Genomic DNA, 25,020 nt, shown 5'->3' with positions numbered 1-25,020 from the left:
CAAAACATGGTAGACGAGAAGGGATCTTCCACAACAAGTCTTACTTTGGTTAACACATTTATATATTGAGTGACAACTAAGAATTTTATGACATGAGATGCGCACATCTCAGAGTTCAACTGAATTTTGGGCACTCGATATCTAATGCCCTGGCTGCATGAAAGGTAGAAATGCGTGTCACTGCATTATTAACACATTCATTGCCAGACCAGCAAAAAAAAAAAAAGCATCATTTGACGTATTTTTCCGTCAATGGCAGCGAATGAGTTAATACTCCATGAAAGAATGATTCCAAAAATCTAGGCAGGAAAATACACAAGGGGTGGGTATCAATTCTAATTTTCTGAATTGAATTAATTCTTTCAGGACATGATAAAAACTCCACAAACATTAAATTCCAAATTAAATTTTGCAGAGGCAGTACATGGTTAAATGATTTAGTTTATTAATGAAAGTAACACGTGTTATGATCACTTACGTGTTACACAAATATTGACCTCAGCAAGGATGAGATGAAAATGTTTTCATAATTCTAAATTGTCTTACAGTGCAATAAGTCAGGTCTTTCATAAATGTAAGACAATACTTTAAATGGCATTGTATGTGAACAGTATATTTTAAAAAAAAAGTGATAAAAAATGGCCTTTAAAATTCTGTTTTAGGGAAAAAGATATTAAATTCAATATTCAATTTTATAAAACCCAGCCCTAAAATGCACACCTACAAACAGGCATTGATGCCAACACAACCTTGTTGGTAAAATTAACTAACTACCCAAATGAGTGTATTGCCCATTCGTCAACAATGTGAGCACCAATAATTTATTCCAAATGATTTTTACTTTAAGAACAAAACTTACTCATTTATCCATTTATTTCCCGGAAATCCTTCCATAATGTCTAGGATGGACAACACAGAACAAAATCTTCTCTTTTCCTCTTCAATTTTTTGAAAAATTGACATTTTACAGAGGTCAGGCAGCAGAGCGCTCAAGATGACAGATATGAGATTGCCCTCCATTTTCTATTTCTGCCAAACAATTGGTCCAGCGACACCAAGCCAAAGTTGGATTACTCTGTCCTCTCCTTGCCCCTCAGTCACCCGCTTCTCTCCACCCAATTTTTTGATAAGACCTTGTTCCTGGAATTTAATGCCCCATGCGCCACGTCTACCTTGCCCTCTTTGTCCCATTCCTCATTTGTACATCATGACCTCATTGTAGGCTCCCTGTTACACTTGACTTTAATCTCTCTGCCTTATCAGCCATATAGATGCCCCTCCGAAAGTGTTCGTACTTTGAGTACAATTGGTCAGGATATCAAAAGATGAGTCAAATAAAAATGAGCAACATTTTGGGTATTTGCAGTGTAAATTAGGACATCATTTGTAAAGGAAGCATCACTTTTTTTTAGGTGATGAAAAGTACTGAAACAGACAGATACTGATACCTGGTATTGGTACTTGCCATACAGTAAAGTGAATAACATTTAGATTAACAGTACAAGAGGACTTCCATAGATCTGTTGCTTTTTCCACCGACGAACATTTACGGTAGAGTAGAGCAAGTGCAAAATTAAGTTTGAAGTGATGGAACCGGCAGTGTTAGTGGCAGAAAAAGTCAGCGACTGCATAACAAAAAATAAATGATTTGTTTAATTTAACTCAACCTGAGTGTGTGCGTGTGTGTGTTTGGATGTATCTATGTGCCCATCCTGCATAATATTGTGCTTACAACTTGGGACAGCACAACTGGAAAATTGCGCGGGGGAGGTCAGCACCAATCGTCACAGTGTGCTGACCCAGGGAGTGTATCTATTTTATCTTCTGTCATCATGCCATAACATAAAATACACTCCCACAACTTTAAACGACCACTTTAAGCCTTCTGTAAGCAAGTCTCAAAGTGTCCTTTGAAGGTCTGTTCAACAGTGTGATTGGACAGATATGTTCTCCTTTTTTTTTTGTTCTTTCAACCTGTTGTCCTCTCATTAAATCACAAAACCGACATGCACAATTTATTACTTTTCAGGCTTTCCTTTGAAACCTTCCCATGTTGTCTGTTTTGTAGCTAGTTCAAAACGGCATACGTGAATGATGTAGCCCCATACTGGGCACTGCAGCATGTGATTTGAATGAGTATTCAAAGGATCTTAAAATAAAACTCTCTCAGGTAGTAAAACAATCCAAAATGCTATAGTGTGTTAGACATTTTAATTTTACAGCAACTCTCCATCCACCCATTTGTCACGATATTCTTGAAATTTTTGGTGGTTGTTAGTTGGAAGTTGGGCGGCACGGCACGGTGGTTATGTGGCTAACGTCCGCCTCTCAGTACTGACGACTCGGGTTCGAGTCTAGGCTCCGGCCTTCCTGGGTGGCGTTTGCATGTTCTCCCCGTGCCTCTCCGTGGGTCTTCTCCGGGTACTCCGGTCTCCTCCCACATTCCAAAGACATGCTTGGCAGGTTAATTGGGCGCTCCGAATTGTCCCTAGGTGTGCTTGTGAGTGTGGATGGTTGTTCGTCTCTGTGTGCCCTGCGATTGGCTGGCAATCAGTCCAGGGTGTCCCCCGCCTACTGCCCAAAGCCAGCTGAGATAGGCTCCAGCACCCCCCTGACCCTTCTGTGGAATTAGCGGTCAAGAAATTGGATGGATGGTTGTAAGTTGTTTTTAAAACTATTCTAACGAGGATTACCGTAATTTCCGCACTATAAGGCGCACCTAAAAGCCTGAATTTTTTTCAAAAGCTGACCATGCGCCTTATAATCCAGTGCGCCGTATATATGGATTAATATTGAGCCGCAACAGGTCTCGCTGTCAATACGTTATCGGTGACGCGCATGCGCAGAAGATCTCGCCATCTTGGATCGCTAGCTAATACTAATACTTTACCTCAGAGAAAATATAAAACAGCTGTTTATTCATTTTGGGAGTTAATGGAGTTGTCAGAAAGCTGGTTTGTAATCTATTCATGAAGTTTGACTGACCTATCTGACTGTTTTGTTGACATTCCCTTTAGCGCAGCACCATCTAATGGATGCATAACGTAACCCCAGCCTCTACTGTAGCGCCTTATATATGGAAAAAGTTTTAAAATCTGTGATTCATTGGAGGTGCGCCTTATAGTGCGGAAAATACGGCAAACGTCGATCCTCACCCAAGCATCGAGCGGTCGGCCTGTCCCAGCGTCCATCATGCAGGCAGGTGAGGAGCGCCGAGCCGAGCAGGTAGAAGCCTCGTTTGCAGTGGATGGCCACGGTTATGCCGTAGCTGAAGATTTCCGGGTAACGCGGTCCAGACTGACGCACTCCATTCTCCACGTGTCCGGGATCAGAACAGTTTACCACTGGTGACAAAAGCAGGATATACATGAATGAAATGTATTCTTGTCTTGCCCCAATTCATCTTTGTAGATGTTGCTGTCACTAAATATTTACGGAATGAGTCGTTAATTATTTGGAGAGTTGCCCTTTGATGTCCACTCGAAAGACAAGCGGCTTTGAAGCTCCTGTCAAGGTAGCTGGTCCATTTTGTCAAACAGTCTTTGTGCTTAATGCCAGTCAAAAAGTGCAGTTTAGTTTTCTGCATGTCACTGGGGAGACTGACATTGACTCCGATTCAAGTCCAAGAGGGGGAACATGCAATATGAAAATATGTGCGTGTGCGTCCATGTGTGGGCACCCGAGGGTAACGAAAAAAAAAGCCTTCTTAATTGACAGCTGCAGCTGAGAAGCAAAAAAAAGTGAGGGAGTTGGATACATTCCTTGAACGGGAGACAGCTGTGTGCATCTCTGCTGTATCGATCTGCCCCTGTGACCGAGCAGAGTGTTTGCACAATTTAATACATCATAACTGCTACACCGCAACAAGGTCAGTGGGGGTTGCTAATGTTCCATCCACGCATGATTAGCCGAGCGGGATGCATCCGCTGAGTTACAAGTTGTGGCTCACAAGTATTGCGGAAGCTCACGATGGTCACATTATTAGGTACACAAAAATCAATTCATTAATTCTCTGCACGGGGTTTCAGTCAATTACAGGGACCATATAGAGACAGAAATCCATTCACTCTCATTTACACTTTCACTAAGTGAGAGCGGAACCCACACGTCCTGTACAGAAGTAGAAGACAACTATTTTAACTCATTTACTCCCAAAAACGTATAAATACGTTCTATTATAAATATTACCATGCTCCCAAAGATATATTTATACATTTTGGCTTTGATGCAGCCTCTGAACTGAAGAGAATGCTTCAAGCAATGGTAGTTATTACAAATCGGCCAGCAGATGGTAGCAGAGTATAAGAGATCAAAAAGCTCTTTTCCCCCTAGTTTTAAACAGATTTGTAAATAATGATGAAACTTAACCATATTTTAATGCTAATTGATGCAAAATGGAAAAAGATAGAAATACACTTTTTTTTTTTATCCTGATGAAAGAAGAGGCTCTAATCTTTCTTTAGGTAGATTCCATGTTTTTATAGCAATAAGACAAAATATTCTTTGGGCCGTGCAAAATCAGTCAAAATCCAGTAAAATAGCGAAAATGTCCTGGGAGTGAATGTGTTAATAATGGAGTAACCGATTGCAGACATTTTTTAATTTAACAAGAGTGCAATTTCTGGAGAAATTGCGTGGGAATGCTGAAAGCAAATTGAGAGATGAATTATGAAATTATAACCTCCTAGTTACTGGGCAATGCGCTTTACCGACTGTGCCACCGAGCAATATCAGACACCTGGTAATGATGATAATTTATATATATGGAAGTGGGCGTGGAAAGTTATACTTAGACAATGTTAAATGACTGTCCAATTGAAAATGAATGGGGAAAAGTTGATATTAAATGTTAAATTGTGCAAATGCTGTAAATAATGCGGAATCAGGCGATATATATATACCCCGGGAGGTGTGAATTTTTGAGGCTAGTTGAAATTTGACAAATGTAAATTGGAATATTATGTGGGAGTTGTTAGGCGGCAAAAGAGTGTGAAGAATAAAAATCACAATAACATATGTGGGAATGCTTCAGCATTCCCATAATAAAAATGTCCAAATCCTCTGATTTCAGCATATCAACAGTAATTGTTCACTGATTTCTGTAGTCTTTAATGAAAGAAGACTGATTATCTCCTGTGTGTAATCAAAACAAGACATTTGCAAACATCTGTTCTTACTTTGGAAAACAATGACCAAACTGGTAACATAGCACTATACATCAATCCCCCCCTTTTTTTAAATCACGATACAAATATGAAATACAAAATAACCACCAATCACTGGTTAATAAAGTTACCAGGGGAAAAATGCTTTTGTAATACGCTTTAATGCAAAATGAAAGGAATAAAATGAATACATTCTAAAAATATTGGATAGTGACAGCACTAACAACTACCCTGCACAAATGAGAGCTACTGTAATAAAAGACGGGTCTAAAATTCTAATGACAACTGCAGAAAAACATAATACAGTAAACGGACTTTTTAGGCTAAATTTATGTCATTCTTCACACCCACATTCGATCATTACAGAACTGTGTTAATTGTTACCTTTGCAAAGAGGTAGGGGGCTGCTCCACTGCCCATTGAGTCGACACTGAGCGCGAGCATTTCCACTCAGGATGTAACCTTTATTACAGGTGAAGTTGACGACATCGTTGAGGTTGAACTCGCTGCCGTTGGTCCGCCCGTTGGCTGGGTTGCCGGGGTGACCACAAGTTATGGCTGAGGGTAGAGTGCGGATGTTACCATTACAACAGTCATTGAAAGATCAATTATAAGCAAAAGTGACACCCATCGTACACTTTACATCTGCACAATGGAATTCAAGAAAGGTATTACTATTATGTAACAATTGCTACGAAGAAATAAGCACATTTATAATTTATCATTTTCTATTTTTCCACTATTACACGGTGATCTGCAGTTCCAATATCAGGCACTTACGGACGCAAACAGGTGTTGTTCCAGACCACCGATGGTCTTGTTGGCAGATTCTGACAGATGTGCCGATCAAGCGATATCCCAGCATGCACTGGTACACCACTGTGTCGCGGTAGCTTGAGCCATCACCGCTAATGTGCCCATTTATGATCGGATTTGGAGAGTCACAGTGGCCAGCTAGACAGAGAGAGAAAAAAAAAATCCATTACGTTGGAATATTACATCAAAAGATGCATACAGAATAACACAAGTAAAAGGTCACATCGGTGTATTTATTTTGATTTATTTTGTTGACCTTGTGCAATAGCTTTCTCTGGAGAAAAAGCACTGTGATGGCGGCACATGCTTGATTCGCACGTGACGCTTCCAGGCTGAGACACATTCAAATTATTTCATATTTTCCGCATTATAAGGCGCACCTTCAATGAAAGACATATTTTAAAACTTTTTCCATATATAAGGCGCTACAGTAGAGGGTGGGGTTACGTTATGCATCCATTAGATGATGCTGCGCTAAAGGGAACGTCAACAAAACAGTCAGATAGGTCAATCCAACTTTATTAATAGATTACAAACCAGCTTTCTGACGACTCCATTCACTCCCAAAATGAATAAACAGCTGTTTTATTATTTTCTCTGAGGTAAAGTATTATTATTAGCCAGCGATCCAAGATGGCGGGATCTTCTGCCGATCGTGCAGGGTCACCGATAACGTATTGACAGCAAGACCTGTTGCGGCTCAATATTAATCCATATATAAGGCTATATATATAAGGATTATAAGGCGCATGGTCAGTTTTTGAAAAAATTGAAGGCTTTTAGGTGCGCCTTATAGTGCGGAAATTACGGTAGTCTTGAGTCAGTTTTTTAAGTAAATAGGGCATTTTTTTTGTGATAAACAGACTATATGGTCAAAAATATTGGAACACCTAGTGAACAGTGAGTTTTCCCTGCTCTGCAGGCACAGCAGCAACAGGGAAGATTTTCTCAAATATGCTGAAAAGCGCGTCTGCGGGAATGTTTTGTCTATTCATCCTGAAGAACAGAGGTCACTGATGTCGGACCGGAGAGAGAGCCTGTCTCACCATCTCTATTCTCGTACATCTCAAATGTTTTTTTGATGGGAGGCTTCTTTCACATCAGACTCACCCAAGCATGCCTTTGCGGATATTGCTTTGTGTACTGGGAACAGGAAAATGTCTTCCAAAATACCTTGGTGATATGAAGAATTAAGATAAAGATAAATGGGTGGGACGTTATGGTAAGCCAAAGAGGAGTGCTAAGAGTGCTTAGTGGCGACGTACTGTAATCCAAACTGAACTTATTTAGACTTACCAAGACACCTTGTTTCAGAGCCACTCCACAGCCCGTTGGCGCCACACTCTCTGACATGGGACCCCACCAAAGTGTAGCCATGGTTACACATAAAGATTGCAGTTGCACCAAATGTGGTCAGTGTTCCAAGTTTGGTGCCGAATGGCGGAGAAGGAAGATCCCCACAGGACAAGACTGCAAAGAAATAATAACTTCTGGAATGCAGACTACAATGAAATCCAACTATAATTCCAAATGTAACAACAAAACCTACAATAAAAATGCTGGAAATCAGTTTCTGCAGTGATCTGTGGACAAACTAAACGGTTGCGCAACTTGCAACACAGAATTACTGATTTGACTTACTCTTGCATGTAGCTGGGTCATCCGACCCCTCCCAAGTCCCATTGGCAAGGCAGCTTAGTGTCCGGTGTCCCGCCCCGAAAGAGTAGCCCGCTGAGCATTCCAACATGGCCAAGGAGCCAAACTCGCCCAGCGTACCAGACAGCAGACGGTAGGTCATATGTTCTGACAAGGCGCCCTCAATGCTGGGGCAGTGGATGGCTGGGAAATATATGGAAGGTCATGAGAGCCGAATTAATGAAAAGTGCAGTTAATGAGCCTGTGAGCCTAGCTTAGCCTGTGAGGACTTGACTGTTTGGATTTGCTTTTATAAACAAAAAGTTGGCTGGTTCAAGACAAAAAAAATATCTCAACTCTGCCAAGGTGCCTTTAACTGCTAATAAATGTCACCAGCCTGTCCCAATTTATTGTCCAGAGTCGACTGCTAATGTTAGCTTCTACCGCTACCTGCTATTGTTACTTGACATCAACGTGCAGAGGTTAACTTGTACTTATGCAAGAGTAAAGTGTTAAAAAAATATATATAATCATGTCAAATGGTAAAGAAAATGGCTTCCGTTTAACAAAATTTTCATGTTGACAATTGGACTCAAGAAGAGATTGTTTTATTATATTTTTTGGAGTGGAGTACATTTTATTTGGACTTCCAGGTGCCACTGTAGAGCATGTTTGGATAATATCGGTAGTATAAATTGAATCCAGTCTTCAGACTTCTGTTTCATGTTTACCTCTCTTTACTTTTCACTCACGATGAACTTTGTACAATGAACAATACATGTGTGGAGTGAAAGCCCACTTGCGAACATTCTTGAAATATAACAGCCACGTAGCACTTTTTTTGCCCTCCAATCACAACAGGTAATACTTACAGAGACACCTCGGGGGTGAGGCATTATTACTCCAGGTGCCATCCTCCAAACACATTGCTGAGGCCGGAAGACTGGGGTCAAGGTGATAACCGTGCTTACAGTGGTAGGTCACCTGACTGCCCACATTGTAATGGTAGGCATAGAAGCTGCCATTGCCTGGTGACTGGGGGATCCCACAGGAGATAGCTGCCGAGCACAAAGAAAAGCGTTGCGGAAATGCTCACGCGATTCAGCAAAAACGTGAGGTCAATTGGCCCTTTCATGAGGAATGCATTTCGTGTTTTGAGTATGAGGTTAATTGGTTCCATGACCACACCTGTAACTCAAAATCCCTTGTATCGTCTTTCCTCATTGAAATCCTCCCCCCCAAAAAAAACACAAAAACAAAAAATGTTTAAATGTAATGTGAAAATATAGATTTTTTTTGCGTCACTATGTCTGTATGTATTGTTTTATTGCCTGCCTACTTATGTTGTCCACCATTTGCGTTCAAATATCTATTGCTTAAACGTCTGTAACACAATGACACTGATGCAATTCATGAGCCTGTCTACGATATTTTGAATTCTTTGTTAGCATTTAGCTAAATAGACTATTAAGGAAAAGCTTTGTGATTATTTTAAACACACAGCATGTAATTTTCTTAGGTAATGAGCAATCACGGCTCAGGCGAGCTCTCAGAATCTGTGATGTCATTTTCAGTTGACAGCAAGTGACAAAATGGCCGCCACCCGAGATGGATAAGTATGGGTAGATTTTGCTAATTAAGCTCAAATTCCACAAATGAAATTTAAATCAGAATGTCGTGTTGAGACTAGTGGGGGCACATGCAACATATTATTGTGAAGAACACTTTTTGTGTGTCAATAAACATCTTAAAGACATTTTTTTTTTTGAAGAATTGTTCACTGCTTGTTGTGAAGCAAGTAACGTTGAGTTTACTGCCACCATACAGCGCTCGTATATCTTTTTTTTGCTCGTGAGTCACGGCAAAAATAAATAAATAAATAAAAATAACAGACAACAGGACATATCTGGGAAAAAACTTGCAAGTCGGGTCAGTTGTATCTCGAGGCACTACTGTGCTTAGAGATGTTTATAGTATTACCTTGGCAGAATGGTGGAAGTGTGTCCCATTGGAATAAGCCATTGGGGTGGAGTCTACAGGTGGAATTCATAGAGCCGACCAGACGGTAACCATGGTTACAGTAGAACTGGAGTCTACTGCCTGGGCGGAGTTTGGTTTGATTGACAACACCCCCATTCGTTGGGGGATCATTAACGCTACAGTATGCAGCTGGAGAGACATTGAGAGAAAAAACGTCAAAAGAAACAAAAAAAAAAGAATCAGTACATTTTGAGACACAAAAAGCAAACTTTTTCAGGGTGGGTGGAATGAGTCTCCCACACATAACAACAAAGTGAGTCAGTCATCATTATTTCCATGTTGGATATTCATCTTTTTAAGAAGTATCTTACATCAGCCTCTCTTAAATGACTCATATGACCTTTCGTCTTTCACTAAAATCATCTGCTTGAAAAAGAAACAACTGCTCTCTGTGGGGGCCCCACATTGAGCTTCAAGTAGCCTACTTAGTAACAATAACGCTACTGTATATCAAACTAAACTGGAACATTTTCAGTCAATCAAAAGCAGCTGCCAACGTGTACAATACATGGAATGTATGGCGTACATGTACCCGAGTATCTTATCTTGAATCCTTTCTTGTTGGTCGCATGGTCAGTGGACCAGCGTAGGTAAAGCTGATTGGTTTTGGAGGTGAAGTTGAGTTGAGATGAATGATTTCCACTGAGAGCCACAAGCAAAGGGCTCTGTCCTGAGGATCCTGCAAGGAGCACATGAATAAAACATATCGTGAAACCACCACTGTAAATAGTCAATCCTACATTTTCGGATTGCATGGAAAACTGCATAATTTGTTGTTTTTGTTTTTTTTTCACCCGGGTAGCTGTTCCATTACGCCAATGCTTCTCAATTATTTTTTGTCATGCCCCCCCTAGTAAGAACAAAACATCTTGCCCCCCAACGCGACTATAAATAGTATAATTTGTCTATAAAATTGTTATAAGCACACCTCTGCATAACACTGTATCCGTATTAACGTATAAGAGAATAAAAAAAGAAAGAAAGAAATATGGCCCTACTTGCAACAAATTATAGCTTTATAACTGTAACAGAAAAGATTTAAAGTGCATCTGAAATTCAAAAATAAAATTAAATCCTTAATTAAACTATAAACATGTTTTGACTGACCATGTCAAACCATATGATACGGAAAAATAAAATTACATAAAATCAATAAATAATAATGCATTCAAACTGATCACCAACATTAACTCAGGAGCACAATATTAAGAAAAAAAAAAAAAACTTTAACCGGCAAAACAAAAATGTAAAATAATTTGTGCTGACTTTTTTTTTTTTTTTTTTTTCATGCTCAGTGCAAACAAAACCCATACACCACCGAGCGAATGCTGCCTGCGCACACTCTGCCAATAATGCGCCACTGCCCCCTAATGTAGTGGAAGTGCAATTGCACTCTATTCTCGGACAGTAGAAAAAAAGTCAAAATAAAAAAAATAAAAAAGCATGTTCCCCGAGGCCCCCCTTGATGGAGCCTCGTGCCCCCCTTGGGGGAGTGGGGGGGGGGGGGGGGCACTATTTGAGAAGCACTGCATTACTCCCATAATCCTATAATAATAATAATCATAATAATACCTGTGCAGGATTGTACAAACCAAACGGATGATACAAGCCTTTGAGTATGTTTAAATTCTATGTGGGATGTGTTTTGTTGTATTTCATAATTACATATTCATCAGGTTATGGCAAATTTGTGACACCTACTGACTTTGTGCTCTCATTAATAACACAAAGGTGCGAAATGTAACTATTTTGGCACAATTAAAAAAAAATCCATAATTGTCATCAGACAATAATATTTTGTTTAAGATTTTAATATATAGCAGGCAGCTGAAAATGCTGAAAGCCTGAAAATGAATTAAGAGTTATACAGTAAATTCTTGCTTTGTACTTTCCCAGTCATTATTGGTTTCGTGTGGCGACACTAAAGTTAATTTGTAAACATATAAAGTTCTCAAATCTCTATGAAATACACACACACACACATTCATAGCAATGTGCTCTGCAAACTTTCAGATTTATTGTTATGCAACAGACTTGGATCTCCTGGGGGGAAATTCCCGCACACTTCAAATAAAAATTAACTGCTGCAAATCTTATTAGCGGTGGTGATGTTTTTCATACACAAATAAGAAAGCATGTGAGCGTGCGTGTGTGAGACGGCGAGGCCGGTCGGGTTTTGTTTACCGTCGAAGATTTCCAGCTCGTCAAATTGCTTCTCGCTGTGGAACATCTCAACGTAGATGTTGAGGATGTGACCTGGGAGACAAGACGGCCATTTAACTATAAGCCCATCGAGCAAATTTCCCCAGACAACATTTCTCAGTATGATGAATGTCTACATCACTGCAAAATACAACCATATCATGGACATATTATTAATACAAAATGCATGCAACGCAAAAGTTCACCTGGAAGCATGCGAAGTAGCCAGGAGCATGTCTGGCTGTTGGGGTAGTTGCTGGGGAACATGGGACTCAAAATGACTCCTGATGATGAAGACCTCTCCTCATTGGCTGGACACTGGGCTGGACGGGTAAGTACATACTAGCATGTTAGAAGCCATCTGAAGAGTAAAAACATTATCGTGCACACTACATCTCCAAGCCTTTTTTTCCCCCTCATTTCATTCAAGGTTGTCTTCCTGTTTACATGTCCACTCTTTATTCTTGCCCTTTTGAAAAGAAAAGCATGTGGAATATTCACATTAACAACTGTTAACACTGGATGTGTGATGATGGCAAAAAAAAAAAAAAAAAAAAAAAAGTGTGCGGATGCATTCTTTTCCAATCCATTCAATAGCTTTTGAGCACAGGCAAGAAGTACAACAGGATGTACCCGCTCCACCTCCAAGTGTGATGACTATCACGGAGGCGCACTTTCACATGAAGAGGAGGTGAATTCTAATTGTGCTAAAGGAGCACTTAAGTTGCATGATGCTGCGAAGAGCACAGTGTTCCAGCTTTTAAACACAATGGTCAGAGCAGTGATGAAGGTCGAGCCTCTCAGCAGCTCTTCTGCTTGCGAGAGGAACATCAAGCGACGCGTGCCGCAGCTCAGTCGGCTCGCGAAAAACGCATCCACTTCATGTCCAGATTGATGTTGCAGCCATAAAACAAATTTCTCTTGAGACGCTGAGATTCTAAATGCTGCTTCATATAAGAAAATTAAATAGCTATTTAAAAAAAAAAAAAAAAAAAACGTGAGCTGAGGTTAATTTGTACAATAACCAAAGTGGTATGTTTTCCTCTTTGCAAGATGCAAATGTTTTTGGAACAATATGGTTTGCATTTAGCAGGGATGTCACAATAAGGCCAATATCGTGATATCGTGATATTAAAACTGCCACAATATCGTCGTCGTCATGTTCACAATATTTAAAAGGAACACATCTGTTAAAAAAAGTCAGGTTGATTTCCATTTGTGCAGTTCTAGCACCCTCTAGTGGCTAGTTTATTAGTGCAATTTAATTTTCATTAGGGATGTTTTGGCCTTCTATGTTTAAAATCTATGCTAATTGTCAGATGAAGGGGAACCTAATTTGCTTGTGAAGCCATCAATGTGTGCTTGCATTACCAAGTAAGTGCCTCAATATTGTTATTAGAGATTGTAGGTGGTTTATATGCATTGCTGTAATGTACCAGAACACAATTTTGTGCTTTTTTTTTTTTTTTTTTTAGTATGAGCTCTTTTTTTTTACAATATTGTGATCTTTTTCAAATATCGCCAATGCCCCCACAATATCGTGATAATTATCGAACCGTGACCCTCATATCGTCACAATATCGTATCGTGATGTTTGGATATCGTTACATCTCTAGCATTTAGAGTGAAAAACTCAAATATCAAGAAATATCAAGCTTTTTTTTACGGCGTGTAATTTCATAAACAACAATTTATTGCCTGTAGAAAAATTCTGTTTACATTCTGTCATTTCATTGTCGTTTTTTTTTTAAATACATCAGTCAAAATATCAGAACATTTTTGACTTGTCTCCCACTTGCACAAAATAAATCTAAAACCCCTTTTTTTTTTTTTTAAATCCCCTTGTCTACTCTTTAGATTGTTATTTCATTAGACACTCTTTTGGAAATTAACTAAAAAAAGTTCATCTTTTATTCTACTTTATTTTTTTTTTTAAATAGAAAACATATTACGTCATGTACAAAGGAGCACTCGTTGCATTTTTTTTTCTTTTTTTTTTTTAAACTCTTTTTTTATATTGATGAAAAGCAAAAATGCGAGGAAACAAGAATAACTTCCTAACTTTGTCATCTATTAATTGGGTAATATCATTAAATATTTGTCAAAAAAAAAAAAAAAAAAAAAGGACTCAATTTGTGTGCTTGGAGTTTTTCCTCAGGGACAGACACAATTACACATTCACAAAGTGGTGCTCAAACTAACAATGATTTTGATGTGACATTTATTTTTTTTTTAAAACGTATTCAAAAGTGTGACTTGACAAGATCCGCTAAAGTCCTCAACTTATTGACGCGTATATTTTTGCTCACAATATTACGTTTTCATACGTAGCATATTCTCTGTTATTATCCAGCTATTTATAGAATTATTATGTCCTTTTTTCCTGCGATTGGTTGGCAACCAGTCCAGGGTGTCCCCCGCCTACTGCCCAGAGCCAGCTGAGATAGGCGCCAGCAGGCCCCGCGACCCTTGTGAGGAATAAGCGGTCAAGAGAATGGATGGATGTCCTTTTTTCCTCTTATTTCATAAGTTCCATCCATCCATTTTCTTGACTGCTTACTCCTCACAAGGGTCGTGGGGGGTGCTGGAGCCTATCTCAGCTGGCTTTGGGTAGTAGGCAGGGTACACCCTGGACTGGTTGCCAGCCAATCGCAGGGCACACAGAGACGAACAACCATCCACACTTACAAGCACACCTAGGGACAATTTGGAGCGCCCAATTAACATGCCACACATGTCTTTGGAATGTGGGAGGAGACCTGAGTACCCGGAGAAGACCCACGCAGGCACGGGGAGAACATGCAAACCCCACCCAGGAAGGCCGGAGCCTGGACTCGAACCCGAGTCCTCAGTACTGCAGCCTTACCTTGACATGTCGGTGGTGGGGACTCAAACAGTAAATGGGAGTTGAGCGTACACATGAGCTCCGCCTTTCCAACGAGTGTGTATCCAGGCAGACAACGATAAGCCACAATATCGCCTGAAAAAAGAAAACAAAAACAACAAACAACAGTTTCTATCAATACAGTATCTGAAACACAAAATTTTAACGTGAATAAAAAACTAAAATAAAACAAATCTGGTGGTTATGATCTCATCAATTGCCTTTGTACTAATTTTATTTAAATTGTGAAGAGACTTTATGGACACCCTGCATTATGATTCAGTTATTGGATTTGATCTGTAAATTGCAGTATAAAGGAAAGGGGGAGGGGACGCAACACCGCACACGAGCTGGTTTCTAGTTGGCTGCATGCTGATCAGTTTTTCTGATGCTCAATGATAGGCATATGATGATCAGATACTTTTCAATAAAGTATTCAAGTAGTGGGTGTTGCCAAAAATGTTATTCATTTCTGTGTTTTGCAGCAACATTGATTTACTAATTTTGAAATGTATTGACTGATTCGTGGCGTCATTGATGTTTCTCATTATGATATTTACTTTGGTTATTAAGGAAGTGACTTTTTTTTTATATATATAATACAAATCTTCTTAGCGAGTGAACAGCAACAAAGTTTGGCCGCAGTTTTTTTTTTTCCCGCCCACAGGAAGACGATGACATATTTCACCACTAAAGACTACATTTCTGCGCACTTCTGACAGGGAAAATTGATGTTCGCTGTCAGTTCATGTTCAAAATTACACCTAAGGTTGATTTAAAAGGTCACATAGGCTGAAAAGCAAGAGGCTATGAGCGCATTACATAACGTAGGGCTGAGGGAAAATACAAGCCTTGACAAGTGATTATTTCCCCCAAAAGTGACGTTTTTCAAAGCCTGAGCACATATTTAATCACAATGAAAATCTATGCATGATTTGACGATAGATGGTGTGTGTTATATTGTATGACGCAATGCATTTCAACATATAAAATGAATTAATCTTCACTTTGATTCCCCTTCACAGTTCAAGACAATACTGTATTCTGAATGATTACCTATTAGGAAGTCTTCATCCTCATAGATTATGTCAGCGTTCTCCACGACAGGGGGAGGAGGGCATTTCTTCAGACGGTAGGCTGGAAAGAAGCATCAATAAAGTTCTTGAACTTTGATGAAAGAATATAGAATAATGTAAAAAACAAATTTGCAGATACTGTATATAAATACTAGGGATGCTTGATAGCACTTTTTTCAGACCGATACCGATACTCAACTCTTGAGCAGCCAGATACCGATACTACTATAAAGATAATTTTAACAAGATTTACAAATCCCAATACTCGATCGTATTTTTCCTTAAAATTGCATAAAATTATTGGCAATTTGTTCCTGATTGTAAAACGGCTACTAGAGGGTGGCTGAAACTGGTTTCAGCCACCATCACAATATGGGCACTGATGCCGATACCTGGTATTGGTACTCAACCATCCCTAATAAATATATAATTTGGTGTGATGCTTTTGTACCAGCAATATAATATCATCATAGTTATTCATATCAAAATCATGTCATATTGTTATATAAACAGTGAATCAAATTAGAGGCACAACATAGGGCCAGAGACATTAATTAATTAATTAATTAATTTTCTATTAACTCATTCACTCCCAGCCATTTTCACAGAAACAATCCCGTTCGCTCCCGGCTGTTTTCCTGGATTTTGACTGATTTCGCAAGGCCCACAGAATATTGTGTTCTATTGCTATAAAAGCATGGAACCTATCAAAAGAAAGATTAAAGAAAGATTAAAGTCTCTTCTTTCATCACGAAAAAAATAAATAAATTCTATCCGTTTCCGTTTTGCATCAGTTAGCATTAGAATATAGCCCTGGTTGATCTCTTTTGCTCTGCTGCCACCTGCTGGCCATTTTTGGAATAACTACTATTTCGTCAACCGTTCTTTGCAGTTGAGAGGCGGCATCAAAGCCTTCTGTATGCTCTAGCATTAAACAAAACAAAACAAAAAAAACGTACAAATACGTCTTTGGGACACTTAAAACATTTAAAATAGAACGTATTTATATGTTTTTGGGAGCAAATAGGAGCAATTTGGAGCAAATCATGTATTACAGTCAAGTCCTAATGACTGTTTTAATAACACATATGACAAAAAGTGTTTGTGTGGAGGTGGAGGGGGTTGCAAACTCCCCCCTTTAACACCTCTGGAAGACTTTTCGATAATGGAATAAAGCATAAGCCAAAAAAAATACATTTTGGGCTCCTCAGACCTTGAACAAACGTCTGTTTATGTACCATGGAAGTTGAGTATGAAGAATCCTCCGGTTGAAAAGTCAGAGTGAAAGCGGATCAGAACCTTGGAGCTGGAACTGTAGGCTGACTCTAACGCCGTGTTGCCGCTGAAGACTCCCAGCTGAGGACTGGATGCGTCCGGTCCGTCCCTGCATGAGGACCAAGTTCAGACGAGCAAATTCACAAGCGGAAGCTTCCTCATCCCGTACACACGGTGTTTGTGACTTTAACGATGCAAATTTATACTCAACTCTAACCATCACTCAGGCTGAACAAGTCGAGCCCTTAAAATCACAAGATGACACACTGCAAAAATAATTAACTATAACCAGATGCTGTTTTAGTATTATTACCGCCTCTGAGATGACTTTAATTTGCAGCCATTGGGTTGCATTTGCTGTCTAATTTTAACAATATATTTACTGCTTCGCAGTGAAACAAAGGCACATCTTTGCTCTGAAGAGGAAGTCAAACGAGAATACATGAGACGCTATTATATGTCTGGTAGTTCGTGTTCATCTCGGTCTGAGGTGGCACTGATTGATATTTTGGTCCCTTTGTTTACATTTTCACCCTTTTGCAAACAAGTTCATTGAACAAAGCCCTTGGATTAAAGGCTTAACTCAGCTCATTAAATATTGAATGTTGTTGAAAGGTTACATTTTTCAAAAGTTCCTAAATGCACCTTTTTTGTTTTTAATGAGCATGCGTTTGGATTAAACAAGGCTTGTGAAATTTTAATTCAAAAAGAGTGCCCGGAATCTCTTGGCTGCTCAATAATTCAAGGTCCTCTGTAGGTGTTGGGACTCATTTAGTGATTCAAAATGTACTATTTGTCTATTTAAGTACAAATTGAAACTCCTGAAACGCACACAACCACAGTATTTATTACCCTCCTTTTATTTTATACAATTTGATTTCGCTGATTCTTTGGTGGCTTGTATTTATAATTCATGCTTCATTTTGAAAAGTGCAGAAATTCTCCTTTAGCTCAATAAAATTCCTGCACTTAACTGGATGTGGCGGTTCTTTATCTTCTCGTGTGTGTTATAAGCTTGTGCGCTAGGTAGATTCGAGCTTGTTTTGACATCAGCTGACCCTAAATACAGTTTTAACAGCAATGATATACGGTATAGAGCATAAGCTATATCCATACATTAAGTAGACAGTAAGATGGATGCACACCCAAAAATAGTTTCAAAGTAAACTGATGTCCTTGCTGGATATGCAAAATGTATATATTACAATTTGAAATAGCGATGACAACGTTCGCTGTAAAGTGAGATTCAAATGTGAAATATCAGCGTAATATTACCATATTGCAATACATCACTCGCGTCAACTTTTCTGGCTCGGAAGAATACAGAGGAGAGTAAGCACAATTGTCTTAATAAATAAATGGATGAACAGTCACTATGGCAATGACTGGACCCTAAATACAACATTCCTACCCGTGATAAGAGTTTAGAAACTTGTCACCACAACAAGCATGTACTTGCAAATCATCTCCAACTATTGCACAATGCGAGCAACGGCGCGGCGGTGTCATTCAGCGGCAAGCGAAACACAACAGGGAAAAAGTTTGGCACCATCCGCTGACATTTGGATGCAGATGCTGCCACCGTTCCCCGGGAGTTAATGGGTATGCCGGGCCCGAGCAGCAAGCACAAATCAGCGAGATATGAAGAACATAGCAATGTACAAGACGCGACATTCAGCACTAGTATGATTAATGAGAACATGGAACAAAAGGGGACTGGTGAAGGGGAGAAGCCAGAATAGATGCTAAAAAAAGGACTTGCATGAGAAGCAATATTAAGTTGGAGCAGCACAGCGTGCTTCATATAAATTGAAGCAAACCGTCTCCTAACAGGATTTGAAGGTAACATGTTATATACTATTTATTTATTTTTAAATTTATAACAGTTCAAGGTGTCTCAACATCTATGTGACATGCTTGTCAAACTGTCACATTAACATCAAAACAAAAAAAAGGTATTTTTTGCCTCATCCGGATCCATATACTTCTGGGCTGACAGCTAAAATGCTAATCTTTTGCATTCAGCAAAACTTCATGCAAGTAAACACTCGATGGCAAGTTTTGGATATTATTCCTACAAATAATATAAGAACGCCAACAACAAAATGGGCTGACTCTGGACATGTCTACCTTGGCTATTTTTTTGTTTGTTTGTTTGTTTGTTTGTTTGTTTATTGAACATATAAACATAAACAAGTAGCAGATAAAAATTTCAAGGAAGAAGAAATTCATAGCAATCATTCGTGATGGTTTACATGTCCGAAGGGAGTAGGAAGAAGTTAAAAACTTATCTAGTCCTACCCCTTATTCTTTGTATATTTTAACTTATTTTCATTATTAATACAGTAAATGTGTAATCCTGCTCGTGTAAACAATTAGACTTTAACATACGTGCATTTTGTCAATAGCGTATGTACATGAATTTCATAGGCATACATCTTCATACTCACTTAGACAATTTTCATTACACTCATAATGGTACATTTAAAAATCATTTTTGAGCCTGATATCACTTCATGAAGCAATGAATCAATTATTTTAATCTCTTTTTTCCATAAATTCATAAGAAAAATAGAATTTAAGGCCACATTTTTTGGTAGCGTTACCATTTTCTTAAAATTTTTGGTTCACATTAATTTAAATGTATTTTCTCACATTTATGAAAGACCTGACTTACTATTATTTTCCATTTATACTTCCAATTATTGAATTTGAATTATGGCATCGTGTTTGCATAACACTCAAGTGATTCCTATATCACGTGTTACTTTCATTAATAAACTAAAATGCTAAATTTTATTTGGAATATGTTTGTGGATTCTTTATCATGTCCTTGATATTTTAAGAAGAATTGGTGTTCCATAATTATTGAATTGAATTGAATTGAATTGAAATGAATCAAATCGAATAAAAAAAAATCAAAATGATTCGAACTGAACTCTTGTGAATCGAAATAAAATCAATTGAGGAAATTAGAATACAGCCCTACGAAAGTGTTCAACCTCTTAGCGAAAATCTAAAAGATTTAGCAGGTCACACACAGCACTAAAGCTAAATGTTACCTCACTTGCTTTATTTTGGTCTTGGTGATCCACCAGCAGACTTGATAAACCAAAGAGCCCCGTGGTAATCCTCAATACAGCGGCGTACCATTAAGAGTTGCAAACATACAACTTTCATTTGTCCCTTTAGAGGCCATGAGAAATGTTTTGGATGCATCATTAAATGCAACCTCTAGTTTTTTTTGTTTTTTTTTTAATGTTTATCACACTCTAAGGGCAGTGAAAGGGGCAGCATGGAAAATGGAAGCTGGAACGGTTTGCTTCAATGTCATCTCGTAAAACTTGCATGATGACATATTTGGCATTCAGGCGCTCATTCTTGATGATGTCACATCGTTGTTACCATTTGGACTATCAAATTAAGGAGAGTAAAGCAAGAAGGAAAGCTTTCAAATTTAGATGCTGGACCGGAGAGATGAGTCGCTCGCTATCGGTGACCCTGCACGATCGGTGACGCGCATGCGCAGAAGATCCCGCCATCTTGGATCGCTAGCTAATACTAATACTTTACACCTCAGAGAAAATAATAAAACAGCTGTTTATTCATTTTGGGAGTGAATGTTGTCAGAAATCTGGTTTGTAATCTATGAAGAAAGTTTGACTGACCTATATGACTGTTTTGTTGACATTCCCTCTAGCGCAGCACCATCTTATGGATGCATAACGTAACCCCAGCCTCTACTGTAGCGCCTTATATATGGAAAAAGTTTTAAAATATGTCATTCATTGAAGGTGCGCCTTATAATGAGGTGCGCCTTATAGTGCGGAAAATACGGTAAGTTATTAAATTTTGCACAAATATTAACTTTCTTTTACTGCTGAAAATGGCTCACTGAGTCAAGTATGCCGACAGAGCAAGTATATTTTAAACTTTAAAGGACACCCTGCCAAAGCCATACATGTGGCTTTTTTAGCACATTGGCCAAATATATGCACTCTGATGTTTAAAAAAAAAAAGTGAATATGAGGCAAAAGTGCATTGTGCATTCGTGGATTATGAAGTGTTTTTGGCAAAAGTACAATTAGCCACTCCTTTGTTATTATGCAAATGCACATTTGGTGTAGACTCAAACAACTGTCCTTGTTTTCACTAATGTCACATTGTACATTATATTATTTACTTTTACAAGTTTTTCTATAGGTCAGTGCAGTGCTCCATGAGCACACGTTTGTGCGCTTCTCCTTACATGTACCAATGGACTCTGAAGGGCAGCAAAATGGAAAGCAAGCAGCTCACCAATCGCATTGTGAATGTATGACTTTGGACTGCTGGCTTTACAGCTTGACTCTTTACGCCCTCAAATTAGACGGTCAGACCAGTTGCACTTGTTTTTGTTTCAATCCAACTAAATTCACCAACACATGGCCAGCCAACATGCAACTAGCAAAGTGAGAATATTGTCCGGAGGTGACCCAAACTTATCAGATGGTGCTCGGTCACACGGGATTTGGGAATCCAGCTCCAGCACACCTTTCATTACATTCCCCACTCCTCACTGAATCTGATCATTACTACCAGAGTTACCGAGCCTCCCTGGGCTCTTGCGCTCTGTCGTGGCCGGTCCACTGAGTCAGATTAAATTGGTCAGTGGTCCCATTGTAAATGCATTGCTCTCACAGTCCCTGTATTACAATCTTATCCCCACATTGAATCCCATTATAGCGACAGTAGGGCCAGGGTGTGCATAAACCGGAGTATGTATCAGGAGGGTATGTAGTTGGGATTCCTGCAAATCCACCAAAGAACAACCAGGACAATGAGACTCATATAGTCACAGCTATAAAATTTGATACACTTCCGCCTGTAATGAGCTGTCTCAAAAATTCGGTGTCATTGAGCTGCAGTGCATCATACTGAAAAGGTTGTCAAGCACGTATAAGTCAGTATGGTGCAGCACAGACACAAATATAAACATACCGTATTTTCCGCACTATAAGGCGCACCTAAAAGCCTGAAATTTTTTCAAAAGCTGATCATGCGCCTTATAATCCAGTGCGCCTTATATATGGATCAACATTGAGCCGCAACAGGTCTCGCTGTCAATACGCTATCGGTGACTCTACACGATCGACAGAAGATCCCGCCATCTTGGATCGCTAGCTAATACTAATACTTTACCTCAGAGAAAATAATAAAACAGCTGTTTGTTGATTTTGTGAGTGAATGGAGTTGTCAGAAAGCTGGTGTGTAATCTATTAATAAAGTTCGACTGACCTATCTGACTGTTTTGTTGACATTCCCTTTAGCGCAGCACCATCTAATGGATGCATAACGTAACCCCAGCCTCTACTGTAGTGCCTTATATATGAAAAAAGTTTTAAAATATGTAATTCATTGAAGGTGCGCCTTATAATGCGGTGCGCCTTATACATGGGAAAAGTTTTAAAATATGTCATACATTGAAGGTGTGCCTTATAATGAGGTGCGCCTTATAGTGCAGAAAATACGGTACATACACCTAGAAATGTATGCTCATAGATTAAAAAAAAAGAAAGAAAAAAAAGTGCATTTTATCTGTATACAAAGTAGTTTCACACTTACCATACAGCAATGTAATCAGTGACAGGCTCAGTCTGCAACAAGGTGAAGTTGATGTAAACTCCATGTCCGTGGGGGACGGCGATGAGCCAGCTACAGTCTTGGGAGTTGGGGTATTCGTTGGGGTACTGAGGCGAATAAATGGTCCCATTTTCAGCCGTGACATTGTAGCCACAGGGAGCTGTAAAGGCAGAGTCATAAAAGATTATTTATTTGGAACTAAAGGACGATTTTTAAAACATGCTGGGCCTTCAAGATTTGAGAGAAACAGGCATAAAGAGAGCTGGAGGACGGCCTCGAGCAAGCAACCCCTCAAGTAGGAATGGACATAATAATCAATTCAAATTTGGTGTATTGCGAAGAATGGATATTTGATTTTCTGTGTCTTGAAACAACCAGAGCAACATTGGAGTACTCTACCGGGCTAGTTATTTTTGTTCCAATTTTGTGTTGCGTTTGCAAGAACAACATGACATCCACTGTGGAAAGTTGAGCGGCCATCAGCAATGGCATGAGTCCTCCGGGAAGAATAATATTGCTCAGTAAAACACCCGAATTGAAAACTGAGGAGAAATATTCTCCCATTTTATTAAACAAAAAATATTGATTGATTTTCCTCCATCACTACACACAAATAAGCAGACTTAGATAAACACGATCTGCAATTGGCTGGCAACCAGTCCAGGGTGTACCCCGCCTACTGCCCAGAGCCAGCTGAGATAGGCTCCAGCACCCCTCCAGGATGGATAGATAAACACGATTTTGAATGCACCATCTCATGTTGCTCTTACCCTCGCAGCGTGGAAATGGGTGGTTCCACTTCCGGTTGGTCCCATGCAGACATGTCAGGACTGGGTGACCAATCAAAACATAGCCAGGATAACACAGGAAAGTTATTGAGCGGCCAGCACTGTAGTCACTGTTGACGATGTCGCCGTTGGCGAAAGGAGAAGGATCCTGGCAGTTTTGAAGTTGATAAGCTAAGACAGAAAGACAGGCATCAGATGATATATTGGCCAAACACAATGTGATGGGAACAAACAATTCAGTCAGGAACAAAAACAAACAAACAAGAAAAACGGCGTAGCACTTTGCATCACGGGCTTCAAGAAAATTACTTGTGCATTTTGGGCACACAACATTAAAAGACATTATTAACTCTTTTACTGCCACACGTTATCAAAAAACCAAAAAAAAAAAAAAAAAACTTTACTATGACAAAGTCTTGGATGATTCACATCATCTTTGAAAAATTTCTATTTCATCAGATTTTGTCACGTTTCATTGTAATTTCATACACCGGCAGCCTATTGAAGAGACACAATGCTGCCATCTGCTGGCCATAGTTAGTGAGTGTTTTTGATTCCACAACCTATTGACCAGGCACGCTGCACTTAGATGTTGCACTGCCCATTGACTAAAAAAACAAACAAATAAACAAAAAAAACATAGTTGACATCATTTAACATTTATGGCGGCATACATTGTAATTTTACTAATCGTTATTAAACGTTTTTGGTAGTCAAAGAGTTAATAAGATTGATAAGAAAACTGACTAGACTAAGTAAATGTATAGGCCAACACAGTGGTGCCTTGATGTACAAGTTTAATTTGAATTTGTTCTACGACCATGCTCGTAACTCCTAACACTCATATTTCAAATCGTCTTTGATGGTGATGGAACAAATTAAAATCATACCTCAAGGCATCACTGTATAAAGGTGGTGGAACAACTTGTGGAGTTGAACAATGACCAGTTAACTCTTTGACTGCCAAAAACGTTTAATAACGTCGAGTAAAATCATGATGTATGCTGCCATAAACGTTAAGTGACGTCAACTATTATTATTATTTTTTTTGTGTTAATATATCAGTGGTCAGTGCACCGTCCAAGTGCAGCGCAGCCGGGTCAATGAGTTGTGAAATCAAAAACACCCACTAACTATGGCCAGCAGAAGGCAGCGGTAGCTGGTCGGGCCCTAACTAGAGCTGCAAATTACAATGAAACATGACGCAATCTGATGAAATAGAACGATTTCAAGGCTGACGTGAATGATCAAAGCCTTTGTAACATTAAACCTAATTTGACGGAGCGTCACTCAACAAAGCTGTCAACAAAGCTGCTCAACAGTCTTTTCTTTTGAATTTTTGCTCAATGTCCCTCAAATGACCTATTTTCAAATGTTGATTACTAAAGAACGGAATAAGGTAGAAACATACTTTTTTTTTCTAATGAAAGAATGGAATGCGATCTTTCATGTGGTACCCATGTCATTTATGTCGCAAAAAGAACACAATATTCTGTTTGCTTCGAAAAATGAGTTAT

General features: G+C 39.1%; 1 protein-coding gene across 1 annotated transcript in view; it reads right to left on the bottom strand.

Annotated features, from left to right (window-relative positions):
- LOC144017967 (CUB and sushi domain-containing protein 1-like) overlaps positions 1-25,020 on the bottom strand; it is a 454,419-nt gene that overhangs the window by 32,440 nt on the left and 396,959 nt on the right. Inside the window, exons 45-59 of the mRNA XM_077519995.1 lie at positions 23,486-23,674; positions 22,698-22,875; positions 17,057-17,202; positions 15,799-15,879; positions 14,725-14,838; positions 12,065-12,181; positions 11,841-11,912; positions 10,189-10,335; positions 9,597-9,785; positions 8,489-8,674; positions 7,623-7,820; positions 7,278-7,451; positions 5,946-6,119; positions 5,550-5,723; positions 3,156-3,344 (exon numbers count right to left, since the gene is read on the bottom strand). Coding sequence (XP_077376121.1) covers positions 3,156-3,344; positions 5,550-5,723; positions 5,946-6,119; positions 7,278-7,451; positions 7,623-7,820; positions 8,489-8,674; positions 9,597-9,785; positions 10,189-10,335; positions 11,841-11,912; positions 12,065-12,181; positions 14,725-14,838; positions 15,799-15,879; positions 17,057-17,202; positions 22,698-22,875; positions 23,486-23,674 — 2,328 coding nt within the window. The remainder of the gene's footprint in view (positions 1-3,155; positions 3,345-5,549; positions 5,724-5,945; positions 6,120-7,277; positions 7,452-7,622; positions 7,821-8,488; positions 8,675-9,596; positions 9,786-10,188; positions 10,336-11,840; positions 11,913-12,064; positions 12,182-14,724; positions 14,839-15,798; positions 15,880-17,056; positions 17,203-22,697; positions 22,876-23,485; positions 23,675-25,020) is intronic.

The sequence above is a fragment of the Festucalex cinctus genome, chromosome 4 (assembly GCF_051991245.1).
Source record: "Festucalex cinctus isolate MCC-2025b chromosome 4, RoL_Fcin_1.0, whole genome shotgun sequence".
NCBI lineage: Eukaryota > Metazoa > Chordata > Actinopteri > Syngnathiformes > Syngnathidae > Festucalex > Festucalex cinctus.
The sequence above is the reverse complement of the archived record's forward strand: the minus strand, read 5'-3'. Positions and strand labels throughout refer to the sequence as shown.